This window comes from Gossypium arboreum, chromosome 6 (genome assembly GCF_025698485.1).
Source record: "Gossypium arboreum isolate Shixiya-1 chromosome 6, ASM2569848v2, whole genome shotgun sequence".
Lineage (NCBI taxonomy): Eukaryota > Viridiplantae > Streptophyta > Magnoliopsida > Malvales > Malvaceae > Gossypium > Gossypium arboreum.
The window spans coordinates 19,389,584-19,406,558 of NC_069075.1; the positions used below are offsets into that span (position 1 = coordinate 19,389,584).

Consider the following 16,975-nt stretch of genomic DNA (forward strand, 5'->3'; position numbering starts at 1 on the left):
GGGTACAAGACAAAGGACCACTTGCAAGTCACACCTAACGAGGGTCCTCATCTAGGTTCTTGCCAAGTCATCCATCGTTTTGCCACATGTCATTTTTGGAGTAAGGATATAACAATTAGAATGGTGTGGAAATATGGAAATACACTTTGTGGAGTACGGGTCTAGCAATGTCCTTTATATATAGAATTATGGTAAAAAGAAAAGATGCTTTGTGGTAAAGACAAGAACTAGCGATTAGTGAAGTACTGAAAAAAAAAAAAGGGAAAGGATGACCCTACAAAGGACGTATAAAAGGACATTTTAGCTACTCCATAGCTTTAAGGAGCAGTGGGGTAAAATGTTTTGAACTTGAAGGGTGTCCCATGTGAATGTTGGTTCAATTATAGGATGCTACCAATACATGATGGTTGTACACTTGTAGGATATTTTTTAGATGAAAACTACCATATCCAAATCTCACTTTGCCGCATGTGCTTGGGGTTTGGTTCAAAGTCTTTTGGTCTTTCTTTGTGTTTAGTGCAGTCAGTTATTCAGGTGCATGTCCTAAAAGTTGCAAAAGCTATAAATCCTTCATCCCAGAAAACACTTGGCTCACCTTTCTAGGCGGGGTGGCCTGGTTATATACCATATCATATGCCTCCAAAATTGGAGCAGAGGGACCCCTTTAGCTTTGGCATCTCTCCTCCATCTGAATTTCGGAGTAATGGCCCCTCTTTTCAATTTCCCTTTTTCTTCTTGGCAAAAGAACCTTTCCTCTATTACTCTCTCAGTGACTCTTAGATTCCATTAGACATTAGCTACATGGCTCATAAATCTGATTGCTATTACTCCCTATTGGTCCCATCGTGATAGACTAGTTTTTGGTAGAACAAAACATCTTAGGATTTGGTTGGAAAAATGAGCAATTTACTAGTTCAATCCATTTCAAGAATTAAAACTATGTTACTATCATTTGTACCGTTATAAGGGAAGCTCCCCCATCTACACCCCAGCAAGAGAAAATATGAGCTAATTGGCTGCTTGAGTTAATTTGACTTATTAAGTTCAGTGTTTATGATAATTTATTTCATTTGAAATGGTTGATATAATTAAATGTAACTTACAAAAAATATGAAAATAATGTAGTAGACATGATTGTCACAATAATACATATTTATAATATTCATGTTTAAGATTTTGGGACATATAATGATTGTGTTATTTTTAATTTTGCCTAGTTGACAAGAAAAATACAAGATAAAACATTGATACACGAATTTTCAAATCTAAAGAATGCGTTGCTTCAAGGTTGAGACAAGACAAGTTAGTATATTGCTTTCAGTAATCCAGATAATTGAACAATAATCATCAAACTATATTTCTGACGCTTGCAATGCATAATGTCGTGTGCTGTCAACTTACAGGTATTGAGCATTCCCACGTTCTTGGATGAAGCTAACCATCTTTGAACAAATCTTTGCTTCTTGGATAAATTCTAACGTAAAAGCTGGTCCAGACAACTAGGTGACTACAATTAGTGGAACATAAAAGTTTAATACGGAGATACAGATATGAAATTCTGCAACGTGCATTTTCTTCTAAAGGAAATACCAGCAGCAGATTCATCCTTGGTGTACAACAAGATCATGGTGTTGGAGTTAATTCTTGTTCACAGTAAGGAACGGTGTTTTGGATATGACATGAAAGCAAGTATGCCTACTAGCGAGGACATGGAATTCAATGCCACCTTCAACACTTCTTCTGAACAACCTGGTTTAATCATTATCTTCACCTGCAACATACCAAGCTCTAGGTTAACCTCAGGGTTAGACTTATTTAAAAGTTGTAGAAGGTTTTTAATTTACACAATTTGTTTCACAAGAAGCAAAACTAGATATGCCCCAATATTAAAAATATACATACATAATGCCCATCCTGAGAAAACCAGATCATTGCAGTCAAATTTTGATATAAAATACGGACTGTGAAAGATACAAGAAATTAAGCCTTCTCAATGAACAGAAATGTACCGGTTGAGTTCAAAGAGCATGAATCAGCAAGGATGTGAACCCATTAACTCAAAACATTATAGTAAACATATTTCCAAGCTGAAAATGTTCATATCTGAACTAAAGAAGGCAGTAATCTAATCAACGTGGATACTGCTACACTAATCTTCTTTCTGCCCGTCAATAAAAGGAATCCATGTTTGCTAGCCACACAATTACCAACAAAACACAATCCAAGAACTAACAGAATTTCACATGCCAAAACTTTTAAAAGATGAAAAACAGAAGGGGTAAGTGGGAATAAGTATATATATACCTTTTGAAGGTAATCCTGAAATTCCTTTATCTTTCTAATGTGATCTTCATCCTCACTGTGCGTATCCATAAGCTCCATACTGGAATCTGGTTCTTCCAACAATGTGATTCCTGCTTCTCGATAGAGCTCATCCATTACATTGTTTATGTTATCTGATTCCTCCGTCTGCTCCCAAGATACACAATTGTCATAGGGCATCAGTATATTGGATTATCTTATGGATTGTGTCAAAAGACAGAGAGCTATTGCCACCAAACTTCATATGCTTGCTATAGACTAGGAATAAGAAGAAATGAAAAAGAAATGAATAAAAACTAAGGAAACAAGGAAAGAAGATTTTGAACGAGTTATGCAGGAGTAAGAACATACACCATAGTCTCAAACAAAGGGCTCAGTGACAGGGATGTTTATGTCCATCTCAAGCAAATTTGACTTTATTTTGCTTGAGAACCACAGAAAAACGTTTTTCATTGTAATATGAAGGACAAAAAAAATCGGTTTTTTTAAAGCTTAGCAAATTGTGTAGCTGAAGGATTTATTACACAACAAAGGAATCTCTCTGTTATTGTGTAGCCTAAGGATTATGTACCAGACATGGCTATTCAAATCTCCCGTATCACAAAAAGTTCCTCCAACCATGCTAAAACTCTCCTTAGCATCTAGAACATCAATAGTGTGCAAAGCAATAGACAATTTAACAAGTAAATTTTTACAAGTCACCATGAAATCCTCAGATTCTAGCATAAAATAAATTTTTTAATCATACTCAAGATAGACTAACTTGGTATCAGAAAACAAATCATTCAAATACCTTGAATACAAAAAAAAAAAATAATAATAAATAAAGTAGTATGATTTATAATCCAGCCAGATAAAGTAGGAAAATAAATTGGGGTTCTTTCTTCTTTGTGGCATTCTGCCAATGGGAGTAAGTTTTCAGATTAATATTACCAGTTAAAATTGAAAAAAATTTAAGCCAAATGAAAACGTACCATCTTACTAGAAGAACCAAGCGTATCAAGCGAATCCATTCTCGTCTAAAAAAAGAAAAAAAAAATTGTTTGAATTGGGCAATCCTACCTGCCCTTCAGCTCCATAGCAGTTTACTTATTTTTCATATTTTTGTCAGCCTATCTCCATGAAACATGCGCAAGTTACAAGTTTACCCCTAATTGAAAATGACTTAACATGGGCTAGGCCCAAGAAAATTGCAATTCGAGAGTCGAGATTATATTGGCATTCCTTTGAAAGCCCTTTTTCTTTTCCTTTTTATTTTAACCAAGAGATAATAAAATAGGCTTGAGTTTGAAGGCTGGCTAGAGCCAATTTGATATTAAGTTTGATCAAATCTATATCAACTTAAAAAGTACAATTTTGAGGGATTAAGTATTGAATGCAGTGGTAAGACATATCGTATTTTCAATAGCCTTAAAAATGATATTATTGGAAAGGACAATCCTAAACCCCAAACATAAATTATAAAAGTATCCAAAAAAACAAAATTTTGAAGCTTTAAAATATTTAGAATTCAAGAAAACATGAGTTGAATAAGATTCAAACTTAAAACACCCAAACTTTTAACCTATTTAGTTAAGGCCGAAGATAAAACTAATCTAAAATTTGAAAATATAACCTCAAATTTATACCTAAAAGCAAAAAGCACATTAATATAATTATATAATAATGATTTATTAACAATAAAAGTAATTAATAATTAATTTTATGTTAAATTATGAATTAGAAAAACTCTAGTTATGAATTATATTTTTAAAATATAATCATCATATATAATAATAAATATGCAAAATTACCATTAATTCAAATATACAAAATTCAAATAAATTTTTTCAATAGTATAATCATAAATTTCATGTATAGGCATATTATAATTTTTCATTAAATTTTAAAATACGATATAGCATTACATGATATAATAATATACAATTATTATATTTATATTATAATATTGGTTGTATAATATATATCTTTATACTATAATATATTAATTCATATTTTATATATTAAAATTTTAGCTAAACTCACTCATAGGAATATCTTATTAATCATGTTCATAATGTACACATACATATAATTACCCTATAGTAAAACAGGTTTTTAGCGGTTTTTGGATAAAAAAAACCCTATAGATCGAGAACTAGCAGCGTTTTTTGAAAAACGTCGCTATAAAAAATGCCACTATAGATCAAGTATTAGCAGCGCTTTTTTAAAAGTGCCACTATAGGTCGACCATTAGCGGCGCTTTTTAAAAAATTCTGCAAAAAATTTAAGCACAACGCCGCGTTTGAACTTTAGTGGCATTAGCAGCGCTTTTTAAAAAACGCCGCTATAGATCGAGTATTAGCGGCGCTTTTTGAAAAACACCGCAAAAAATTAAACAAAACCACATCGTTTTATGTTGAGCTTTAGTGTCACTAGCGGCGCTTTTTGAAAAACGCAGTTATAGATCGAGCTTTAGTGGCACTTTATCAAAAATGCCACAAAAAATATTTTATCTATCTATTTATTATTTAATTGGTTTATTTATATTAATTAAAAACAATTTATTTTAATTGAATACTTAAATTCTTCAAAAAAAATAATGACACGTTGAAAAATTTGAAAGTAAAAACATAGAAAAATATATGTTAAAAATGAAAAAATTGAAATACTATTATTTAAAATAATTTAAAATTTTTTGTGTATATGATGATTGTTTTTAATTTATATATTAAATAATTTTAAATTCTAAAGATTTCAAATTTTAAATAATTTTCAAGATTTCAATTTTATCTAATTATTTTAAATATTACTTAAATTTTAAAAATTATTTATTTAAATGAAAAAATCAAAATACTATTATTTAAAATAATTTTAAAATTTTTGAGTATATGACTGATTTTTTAATTTATATTGTTTTTAATTTATATATTAAATAATTCCAAATTTTAGAAGTATTAGCAGCATTTCAAAAATGCCGCAAAAATTATTTTGTTCTAATCAAAATGGTGTCGTTTTATTGACTTTTTTTAGTGGAGTTTTCGGTAAAACGCCGCAATTTTATCCCCAACCCAGATACCCGAACAAACTTAATTTTTCCCCTAAAAATTCCCCCAACCTTAAATTTTCCCCAAATCAAAATTCCAACCCATCTCTACATTGCCGGACCCGACCATTTGCTGCATCGCCGTCGACTTGACCATCTGCTATGTTGCCGTCGCACTTCTCTGCCGCAACCAATCGGTACGCAAGACACAGCGAGATTAACCCAAAACCCTCACTCAGCTCTTTTTGCCATTTTCTTCTCGGTTTTCATTCGCCTTTTTTGGTGGAATATCTTATTGTTTCGAGGGGTTGTTGTTCAGTTTCAAGGTTTCTTGCTTTTTTGTTTTTACAAGTTTCAATCTGCAGCCATGGGAAAAGCAAAAAAGGCCCCCAAATTTACTGGCATGAAGAAAATAGTCACTCAAAAAGCTATTAAACAGCAAGTGTTTTTCCCCGTTTTCTTAATCCTCTTTTTTTAAAATAAAAAATAAAAAAAAATCTTTTCCTTCTCTTTAATTTACTTTGGTTGATATAATCATCTGGATTGATTGTTGTTTATGTAAAATTTCAGTTACAAGGACCAAGTTTTGAATCCTAACAAGAAGGACTTCAGTAAGGAAAAACTCCCCAGAAATGTGTAAGCTTATTTATATTCTTGTATGCTATTTCTAATTCTTCTTTCCGTCGTTTTTTTTTTTAATTTAAGAATTTATTGGTTCCTTTCCAATTTTGTTGATTGTCATATGGACCAGGCCGAACATTTCTTCAACTCTTTTCTTTACACACAATACCTCCTTGGGACCGCCTTATTGTGTTTTGGTTGATACCAACTTCAATTTCTTCATCCAAAACAAAGTAAGTGCTTCGTAGTTCTTGCCCTCTTGAATTTTGTTTTAGGGTTTAATTTGATTGTGATAATAGTAAAATTAGGTCTGTTATAAAATGTTTATAATCCCCTCTTACAAAGTAAAAAAAATAAATAAATTGTAATGTTAATTTTATCCACGTGCTCTTTTCTTATGATTCTTAATATTTTTTCCCCTTTGGTAGTTGGATCTGGAGAAGAGAATGATGGACTGCTTATATGCAAAATGTGAGTTATGGAGTTGGTTTTCCTTTTAAACATTACTTTGAATACATTGTGCATTTTTCTTAATTGCTAAATCTGTCTTTTTTAGTTACAATCCTAGTCCTTTTTATTGTTGAAACTAATCTGTTCTTTTGCATTTGAAGGTACTCCTTGCATCACAGATTATGTGATGGCTGAGCTTGAAAAACTGGGCCAAAAGTACCGTGTAGCTTTGAGGTAAAGCCTCCATTAACCTTTGATATGCAATATCTCTTTGCAGTGTCTTATCTGGCTAAATGCATCTAAATGTTAATCTTTGTTTCTTAATTTGCCCTCAATCTGTCTTTGGAACCTTGATTCATTTGTTGCCATACGACTTGGTTCAATGCTTCTGAATGTTAGTCTTTGTTTCTTAATTTACCCCCAATCTATCTTTTGGACTTTACACTTAACTGTCCTATCTCTATTCTACCTTGGCTATTCGTTGCTTTTTATGTTACAGGTGCAGTTTCATGAACTTTTCTTGTAACACCCCTAACTCGTATCCGTCACCGGATTAGGGTTATGAGGCATTACAGATCATAACATAGTTCATACAATTATGCATTACATTTTATAACTCAAAATATTAATGACATTAATACTCGCAACTTAATATATTATTAAGCTTAAAAAAAATCATATCATTCATAACACGGCATAATTTAAAACATGATCCAACATATTTTAAAACAAACTATATATAGATATAAAACATATAACAAACCAACAACTTTATTAATTTAATATCGGACCCATTATATTTTTATTTTAAAAGGCTTATGTATATGCGAATTACATGCCAAACAAAACAAGTTTCAATACTTCATTTATGCAGCATGATTACATTAGTTAACATGAATTAACATATATCATACATTAATACAAGTTAATACATCCATTTGAATATATACAAATAAAGGCATTTAATCACATTCGAAATAAAGCTTTCTGGCAAATCATATTTACGGTTTACTAAACAACCATCATATAGCAAATGCAACATGTTTCACCAACTCAAGCATATTTCACCATTTCAACTTAAAACCATTTTCGAACATAATAACAACTTAATACCAAAACATGCGAAATTCACTATACTTTCAATCTGACATTTAAGCACGAATAACAACATCTGCATAAGCTATTAATAAAACCAATCGAAACATAGTACATAATTTAATATGCAATCACATATACATATTTAGTACATTATAACTTAGCCGAATATGCTATTAATGCATATATACATGGTGCGCATCTTACCCTAAAAATAAAGGCCATACTTATCATTTGATACATACCAAAACAGTTGAGAAAACAATGATGGGACACATTCATTATGTACCATATAACAACCGAACCTTACAAGCTATTATACAATCATCCATCATTCTAATTATATCATATCTCATAATTCCCTCATGAACTAACTACTATACCAAATACATATTAAACATATTATTATTTGTAGCCGAATCCTATTACTAAAAACCACATAGACATCCAACATTTCCATTACCGAATTACCAAAACCAAACTCATAAAATATTATAACTAAGCCCACATAAGACCAAGTCTAAACATATTTAGCAAGCCATTTTTGCATGGCTTTAAATACATAACCAAAATTCAACATTTCAACCAAAATTCAACATTTCAAAAGTATGTTCCAGCCTATACATGCCATAATTCGAGTTTAACTTATAAAGGTACCAAAACAGTAGATAGTGTGATGAACTTTGCTGACGATCTCCGAGCTTGTAACTTGATCCAAAATCTATAAAATAGAGTAAACAAGAACACACAGAGTAAGCTAACTTAGTTTAGTAAGTCATAAGCAAATAAACAATCCAATGATATATTCAACTCATTTTAACTAACCGAGTTATATTAACATTATCACACTTGACCTCAAACTTACAAATGAGATAATTAAGACATTTTCATTGACAATTTTCCCACTTGGCCGAATACTCACATAGCCATTTTAACATATTAATAATCAACTTCCAAAACCAAATAGTTAAAACCATACACATACATACTTATATGCGTAAGCTCAAAAATCATAATATAACATCACATATATATATTATCTATATGGCCGAATATAAATGGTCACACATATGCGCATAGTTAAGAATCATTTCATTGATACTCAAGTTATTTAGTCAAAAGGCTGAATACACATACCAATCTCACATATATTCATCATTAGCATTACACATGACTTGTAACAAATATCAAGTTATATACTTACCTTATTACTAGTAGCCCATAAGCTAGTTCATACCTGACCATTCAGCTCATTTTACCCATCCGTACACGATTTACCTTTGCCCGATGAACCATTCGGAATTGGATAGGACACTCGAATAATCACGCATATCGTACAATGCCAACATCCCTGACGTGGTCTTACATGTAATCACATATCGATGCCACTGTCCCAGACAGGGTCTTACTCGCACACATATATTGGAATCACATATCGATGCCATGGTCTTACTCGCACATCACATATCGGAACCCTATGTCATGACATATGTATCCTAGCTATTCCTAAGGTTCATACGGGACTTTCAGACGTCGTAACTCGATCGAAACGAAGTCGTAAACATAGTTGCCAAGCTTATCAATATTCGACTATTGCATATATAAATTCATATATTTCATTTTAGCATAAATACTTTGCATTTAATTAAAATTAAGCACATCTATTTACTTATAGACTTACCTCGGACGAGGTAAAACGGAACGGGACAGCTAGTCGATAATTTTCGTTTTCCCCAGATCCAAATCTGATTTCTTTGGTTCTTGATCTAAACATATTCAAATTAAGCTCACTCAAACATATTTTCATTCAATTTAGTCCAAAAGCACATAAATGGGAAAATTACCATTTTACCCCTAACATTTACACTTTTACAATTTAGTCCCTATTGCACAAAACACAAAATATGCAAAATTTCCCAATACCCATGTTAGGCCGAATCTTAACCATATTCATACAAGTCCATATATTTCATTTATTTCACATTTTAGTCCCTCAAATTATTATTTTTGCAATTTAGTCCTAATTACTCAAAATCATCAAAAACTCCAATACAAAACATGTTAATCTAATACATATCTTTCCTATTTCATTATCAAACAAAAAAAATAACAAGCTCTCAACAATGGCATAACTCAAAATATTCACCAAAATAAAAAATTCAAGCAAGGGTTTACTAGTACTCGAAGCAACGATCTCAAAAACATAGAAATTATCAAAAACTGAGCTAATTGATTGAGCTTGCCAGTAGCAGAACCCTAAGTTTCTTTTCTCTTTTCTTTTTTTTTAAGTTTCGGCCAAGATCATAAGAATATAAAACCATATTATGAATTTTATGTTTTATTATACATATATTATTTCATATTTTACCATTATAACCTTAATAATTTAATTAAGAAACCATATATAACATGCCCATTACCATCCACCTAAAAGCACAATGGTATAATTGCATTATAAATACCTCCATTAACAAAGACAACAACAATGAAGCACTTTCACATTTAACTACCAAATTTTCATTTTACGCGATTAAGTCATTTTATTTAATCGGGCACTCAAACGACAAAATTAAATTATGAAAATTTCACACATATTAATTCACACATAATAAACACAAAAAAAATTTTAAAATATTTTTCTGACTCAGATTCGTGGTCCCGAAACCACCATTCCAACTAGGGTCTAAATCGGGCTATTACAACTCTCCCCCTTTAGGGATTTTCGTCCCCAAAAATCTTACCTGCGAATAGGTTCGGATAACGCTTTCTCATTGCATCCTTTAGCTCCCAAGTTGCTTCATCAACTCCGTGTTTATGCCATAGTACCTTTACTAATGAAATTTTCTTATTTCGCAATTCTTTAACCTCACGGCCAAAATACGAATCGGTTCTTCCTCATATGTCATATCGGACTTAATCTCACTTTCAGACAGACTAATCACATGTGAGGGATCTGATCGATATCTACTAAGCATCGAAACATGGAATACATTGTGGATCTTTTCTAACTCAGGTGGCAACAACAGTCTATAAGCAACCGGCCCACTACGCTCTATAACCTCATATAGCCTAATAAATCTCGGACTCAATTTGCCTTTACGATCGAATCTGAGTATTTTCTTTTACGGTGATATTTTTAAAAAGACTTTGTCTCCAATCTGAAACTCTATATCTTTTCGTTTCAAGTCTGCATACGATTTCTGTCGATCTGACGTTGCTTTCAGACTTTCACGGATCACTTTTAATTTCTGTTCAGTCTCTCTGATCAAATCGACCCAGTGTATCTTGTTTTCACCAGTACAATGGTGTACGACATTTACGACCGTATAAAGCCTCATAAGGTGCCATTTTAATACTCGATTGAAAGCTATTATTATACGCAAATTCAATCAGAGGTAGGTATCGTTCCCACGTACCTTTGAACTCGACAATGCAACATCTCAACATATCCTGAAGTATCTGAATGATTCGTTTAGACTAGCCATCTGTTTACGGATGGAAAGCTGTGCTGAAATGTAACTTCGTACCTAGTGCATCTTGCAGTTTCTTCCAAAACAGCGATGTAAACCTCAGATCTCTATCTGAAACAATAGAAATAGGCACACCATGTAATCTCACAATTTGAGAAACATATAACTCATCAAGCTTATCAAGTGAATAATCTGTACGAATCGGAACAAAATGAGCCGATTTAGTCAATCTATCCACAATAACCTAGATTGCATCTTTCTTGCTCAGCGTCAACGGCAAATCGGACACCAAATCTATCGTGACTCTATCCCATTTCCACTCAGGTATCATAATCAACTGAAGCAATCCAGAAGACACCTGATGCTCAGCTTTTACTTGTTGATAGACTAAACATTTCAAAACAAAGTCAGAAATGCCTCGTTTCATACCATGCCACCAGTAAAGCTGTTTCAGATCATTATACATCTTTGTACTACCCAGGTGAACAGATAACCAACTGATATAAGCTTTGTTTAAAATTATCTGAATCAATTCGAGATTTCTTGGAACACACATTCGATTTTTGAACCTCAAACAACCTTCAACATCAACTCTAAACTCTAAATCAATATTTGAATCACATTGAACTCGTTTTGCAATCAAATCATCATCAACTTTCTGGGCATCATAGATTTGCTGAACAAATAGCAGTCTTGCTTTTAATTCAACTATTATCGAACCATCATCAGACATAGCCATATGCATATTCATTACACGCGAAGCAAATAGTGATTTTCGACTTAGAGCATCAGCAACAACATAAGCCTTTCCTGGGTGATAGTCAATCACAAGCTCGTAGTCTTTTAACAATTCTAACCATTACCTTAGTATATTTGCATATACTTAATAATAATCTTGTGTCAACTATGTAACACCCCTTACCCGAGTCCGAGGTTGAGACTGGGCATGAGGCATTACCATACTTAATCACATGTATACCATCATTTTCGAGTCACCAAGACTTGATCAAATTTAAATTTAAATTCCTTAATGTGGGCCTACGAGGCCTCAAACTTTCATTGGAAACCATATGGAACCAAACAGGTCCTTAAACTGACTAAATAAAAATAAATCTTAAAACAGGGCATAGGCCCGTGTGGAAGAGCAACATGCCCGTGTGGTCATTATAACATGGCCGTGCTGATGGCCCGTGTGACACACACGGCCTAAGCATCTAGGGACACACTCATGTCCCATGTCCGTGTAAATTATATTCTAAATTCAAACTTACAGGGGTTTTCATACAGCCTGACACACGCATGTGTCTATGGCTGGTGTCCCTCACACGGCCATGACACGCCCGTGTCTTAGCCTGTGTCTAAGAACCTTGACATTCTATTTCTGACGTTAGCACCCAATTTGGGGCACACGGCCAAAGCACACGCCCGTGGCCAGAGGCCTTGTCCTCCACACAGCTGAGACACTCGGCCTTGTCCCTGCCCATGTGTTTACTACCATGCATTTTGACTTGCAAATTTTACGTACAGAGGGCACATGGCTGAACAACACGCCTATGGGGCTGACCGTGTGTCTCATAGGGCCTAGACACACACCCGTGTGTCTACCTGTGTGGACAATATAAGGCTATCTACCAAGCCTTTTCCATCCTCAAACACAATCTAACATCAACCAACATATCAAAGATTAACTTAATATGATTTCTCAACCAAACAACCATAGTCAAAACCTATATACATTACATATATTCAACCATGCCAAAAAAATTTGCATTCATAATAGACTGGCTTGCATTCACATAAAAACTTTCAATATTATCCATTTTCCATGGCCTTATACAAAATGAATCAAGTACTAAAGTAAGCCAACACATTTAGCCAATTAACAATGACACAAAACTCAAAAGTCAGGGTCCTATACATGCCATAATCAAAACAAAAGATCTAACTATACCAAGTGCTACTGGTGATAGTGTGATCGATGCCTCCGACGTCCGATGGTCCTCGAGCTAATTAGGCGGCACTATAAGAAAATGGAAAGGAGAGGGAGTAAGCATAAAGCTTAGTAAGTTAATGCAATAAATATAACAACAACTTTACCATTCATCATCATGCTCATAGTACTAAAGTAGGCATAAGCACAACTTACTCATCACTATCCAATACAATTCACATAGCATATATTGAGCTCACATATCATACTTCTCAAATAGGTACCTGTATCACTCACAAAATGGTTATACTTTCCTCGTTTAACTTAAACTGTAACTCTCACTGTTGAACCGTTTGGAATGCTATCAGATATTCATTAAGCCTCAAACATAGGGTGTAATACCGATGCCATGTCCCAGACATGGTCTTACACTGGCTCATCCATCAAGTCGATGCCATGTCCCAGACATGGTCGTACACTGACTATCGAAATCGAGGCCAATACCATGTCCCAGACATGGTCTTACACTAGCTCTCACATATCCATACTGATGCCATGTCCTAGACATGGTCTTACACTAACACCTCTATACGTGCCGATGCCATGTCCCAGACATGGTCTTACACTGACACATCTCGTACTCGATGCATATCCCAGACATGTCTTACACTGGCTTACATCTCGAGGCCGATGCATATCCCAGACACGTCTTACACTAGTTCTCATCTCAATGCAGATGCCATGTCCCAAACATGGTCTTACACTGGCTCTCATAATGTGGCTGATGCATGTCCCAGACATGTATTACACTAGCGCACAAATGACCCAAATGTTATGGCATGAATATCTGATTTGTTCCTAAGATTCATCCCAGATTTTTATTATCTCTATTATCATCATGCATTTTCATTACCACAATTAAGCAATTTATGCTATAAAAATTCATGCACAATTGATAACAATGTAGTTGCATTATTTATATACAACTTACCTCGGTAATCAAAATGTAGATGACTAGTCGGTTTTAGTCTGCTAGCTTTGTTTTTCCTCGGCCTAGGCCCGGGTTGTGTAATTTTTTATCTAAAATGAAAATTCACAAGTTTAATTATTTTATCGATCTAGGTACTCAACAATTCATAATTGGGAAAATGATCATTTTGACCCTAGACTTTCACAAAATGACCATTTTACCCCTAAACCTGAAAATCAATTTTTATCAAATTTCTTTGTTAGCCAAGCCAAACCGACCATTTATTTCTCTTATAACAACCCCAAATTCTTAATATTTCACAACATTATTATATATTTTACAAACTTTACAAAATGGTCCTATTAGGGTTTTCATGAGAAGTCCCTTCACAAAAGTTGTTTATTTCTCAACCATGATTCATTTTCTTCTATAAAATTTCAGAAAACGAAATGAAAACTCTCATGGTAAAACCCTATACTTTTAACCATTTTACAAAATAGTCCCCTCATTTGAAAGCTCATGCAACAAGGGTTCTAAAAATATAAAAATCATCAGGAAAGACCATCAAAATCACTTACTTGAGAGGGTTACAAGTTGCTGAAATTTTCAAGCTCTCAAACCCCAACAATGGTTAAATTTTCAGTGGAGAAGAAATGGTGAAAAGGGATAATATCATCTTTCTTTTATTTTATTTCTATTTTAGTCAAATAAGCTACCAAAACCCACCTAATTTGACTTTTTGACCATTCTTGTCCCCATGATCGGCCAAGCACTCTTTTTAGGGTCTATTTGCTCTTTAAAAACCCCAATTTTGGTTCTCTAGCTATTTGACACCCTTAACTATCAAAATAGGACTTTTGTACTTTATGCGATTTAGTCCTTTTTCTCGATTAAGCTCTCGAACCCTAAAATTAATTCACCAATTTTTTCATGCACCTTTATAATCATTTCATCAAACATAAAATAATATTAAAATAATTTCTACGGCTTCGGAATAGTGGTTCCATAACCACTGTTCCGACTAGCCCCAAAATCGGTCTGTTACAAACTAATTATTCTATTTTTTTATTTAATTGTTTTGTTTTAAACATTTTATTTTTATTTGAGTTGAAAGAAGAAAAACACGAATTGCAATTTTGACTTAGAAAAGCGAATATTCATTAGAAGCTTAATCAATTTAAATAATTAATGTTGATATTTCACATGGAAATAGATATTCAAATCTTATATTTTACATGGTTATGATTTAAGTCCTTATTTCATTTAAGTAACTTCATTATAATATCTTATTTTATTGTTTTTATTATTTATTTTAGTTTTGATTCTAAATTTTTTTTATTTTAATATTTAAGATAACTTGAGTTCTAGCTTTTGGATTTTAATTGTGTTATTAATTTATTATTTTAAATTCTAAATTTAAATTCATTAATTTTTATATTTAGTTTTAAAGTTAAAATTTTAATAGAAATTTTAATTTAATTAATATTTTTATCCTTAGAAGTATATAGTTTAAAGTTCAAATTTCAAAATAAAACATAATATAATATTTATCATAGAAATAAATATAATTTAATTAAAATATTTTTTAAAGGTCATATTCTTTATCGGCGTTTGTGGGAAAAGCGCCGCTAAAGGTCTGTTCTATAGCGGTGTTCGTGGGAAAAGCGCCGCTAAAGGTCATGTTCTATAGCGGCGTTTGTGGGAAAAAACGCCGCTAAAGGTCATGTTCTTTAGTGGCATTTGTGGGAAAAGCGCCGCTAAAGGTCATGTTCTTTAGCGGTGTTTCTGGGAAAAGCGCCGCTAAAGGTCATTTTCTTTAACGGCGTTTGTGGGAAAAGTGCCGCTAAATGCCATGTTCTTTAGCAGCGTTTGTCGTAAAACTGCCACTAAAGGTCATGTTCTATAGCGGCGTGCAAAATATTAGCAGTGTTGTCTTTAACGGTGTTTTTTTTGCAGTGCTTATAAAGGCCACTATAGGCCCCAAAAAAGCGCTGCTAAAAACCTATTTTGCTGTAGTGATTTTCGCTAATCATACATTATTATAAGATATAACATAGTTATAGTATTTGGTAGATTGCAGTAAACTATAGTGCTGTCATGATATAATTTTCATTAGTTTATATTATAATCATATACATTCTCAAATTTCAGAAAGATGTGTAGAATCAAGCCATCAACAGAGGTTGAGACATCAACGAGTGAACACCAAATTTGGGGAACTTGCCCGACGTACCCGAGTAAGACATCAATAAGCGTAAGTCGAACCTGCCGAAGTCGTCGGTCCTTCAAACCTAACTCCTTATCCAATAAGGATACCATGGTGGTGATCAGGACCAAACCCAACTTTGTATAGATGTTAACCCTAATATGTAGCTTATCCACACTTACAAGTCTCGTCAATGTTTCTAGCTTGCTTGTAAAGAATTAATGTAGTTACTATAATACCTCTTATTCGTTCTAATGTTCAATACGAATAAATAGTGTTACTACAACACTTTCAAATTTAAATTAAAATTTTCTTTTAATAAACACCATTTGATAGCTCTATAAAAGTCTTAAAAATAATATTTAACATTAAAAAGAGAATAAAATGTGATTTGAAATCATTTTGGGTCATTGAATATATGATAGGACCCATTTAAATCGTAAACCAAGTGTTTGGGCCTTATCGACTTAAATTGGGCATGTTCAATTTGAGAAAAATAAGAGTTTTATCGTAATTTAAAATTTTAAAAATACTTTTATAAAATCACTAATCAAAGTTTAGGACAATTATAAGACTTTATAGATGGTTTAAAATAATTTTAAAGTCGCTTGGGGGTGTTTGGGACCCAAAATAGACCCCGAAAAGTCAAAACAGCTCAAAATGTGTAGTAGCATGAATTTGGGGCACTTGTTGCAGCACAAGTCCCAAATAGTGGTGATAGAAGTCCCTAGAACTGTAGCAAATTGCTCTTTATTGAATGTAATTAAAAATTTGATTTCAGATCAAAATTAAATTAATTAATTAGTCATCACAATTTTACTAAATAAGACAATTAAATTTATTTACCCATATATTCTAATATAATAAAGCGGTCATGACTTAGACG

The 16,975-nt window shown here is 32.9% G+C and overlaps 2 protein-coding genes across 3 annotated transcripts; one reads left to right on the forward strand and one right to left on the reverse strand.

Annotated features, from left to right (window-relative positions):
- Positions 1–1,134: 1,134 nt before the first annotated feature.
- LOC108451891 (pyrophosphate--fructose 6-phosphate 1-phosphotransferase subunit alpha-like) lies at positions 1,135–3,474 on the reverse strand. Of its 2 annotated transcripts, none has more exons than XM_017749597.2 (3): positions 3,297–3,474; positions 2,305–2,580; positions 1,135–1,771 (listed from the first exon to the last, which is right to left on the reverse strand). In XM_017749597.2, the coding sequence occupies exons 2-3, from the start codon at positions 2,500–2,502 to the stop codon at positions 1,649–1,651; spliced, it is 321 nt and encodes a 106-aa protein (XP_017605086.1). In that variant the 5' UTR covers positions 2,503–2,580; positions 3,297–3,474; the 3' UTR covers positions 1,135–1,648. The 2 variants fall into 2 exon arrangements, with proteins under 2 accessions (XP_017605086.1, XP_017605085.1); XM_017749596.2 differs by having other exon boundaries at positions 2,305–2,469; positions 3,297–3,464.
- A 2,240-nt stretch (positions 3,475–5,714) lies between these two features.
- Positions 5,715–6,656, forward strand: LOC108452759 (uncharacterized). Its single transcript, XM_017750553.2, has 5 exons — positions 5,715–5,785; positions 5,918–5,983; positions 6,099–6,201; positions 6,397–6,439; positions 6,580–6,656. Exons 1-5 carry the CDS (start codon positions 5,715–5,717, stop codon positions 6,654–6,656), a joined length of 360 nt encoding a protein of 119 aa, XP_017606042.1.
- Positions 6,657–16,975: the final 10,319 nt, after the last annotated feature.

Excerpts from the sequence above, each read along its gene's own strand:
- LOC108451891 (XM_017749596.2), bottom strand. The coding sequence starts at position 3,335 with ATGGATTCGCTTGATACGCTTGGTTCTTCTAGTAAGATG. Across the intron at positions 2,470-3,296 it reads TTGGTTCTTCTAGTAAGATG|ACGGAGGAATCAGATAACAT; the intron begins GTACGTTTTCAT and ends TCTTGGGAGCAG. Across the intron at positions 1,772-2,304 it reads TTCAGGATTACCTTCAAAAG|GTGAAGATAATGATTAAACC; the intron begins GTATATATATAC and ends GGTATGTTGCAG.
- LOC108452759 (XM_017750553.2), top strand. The coding sequence starts at position 5,715 with ATGGGAAAAGCAAAAAAGGCCCCCAAATTTACTGGCATGAAGAAAATA. Across the intron at positions 5,984-6,098 it reads GAAAAACTCCCCAGAAATGT|GCCGAACATTTCTTCAACTC; the intron begins GTAAGCTTATTT and ends CATATGGACCAG. Across the intron at positions 6,202-6,396 it reads ATTTCTTCATCCAAAACAAA|TTGGATCTGGAGAAGAGAAT; the intron begins GTAAGTGCTTCG and ends CCCCTTTGGTAG.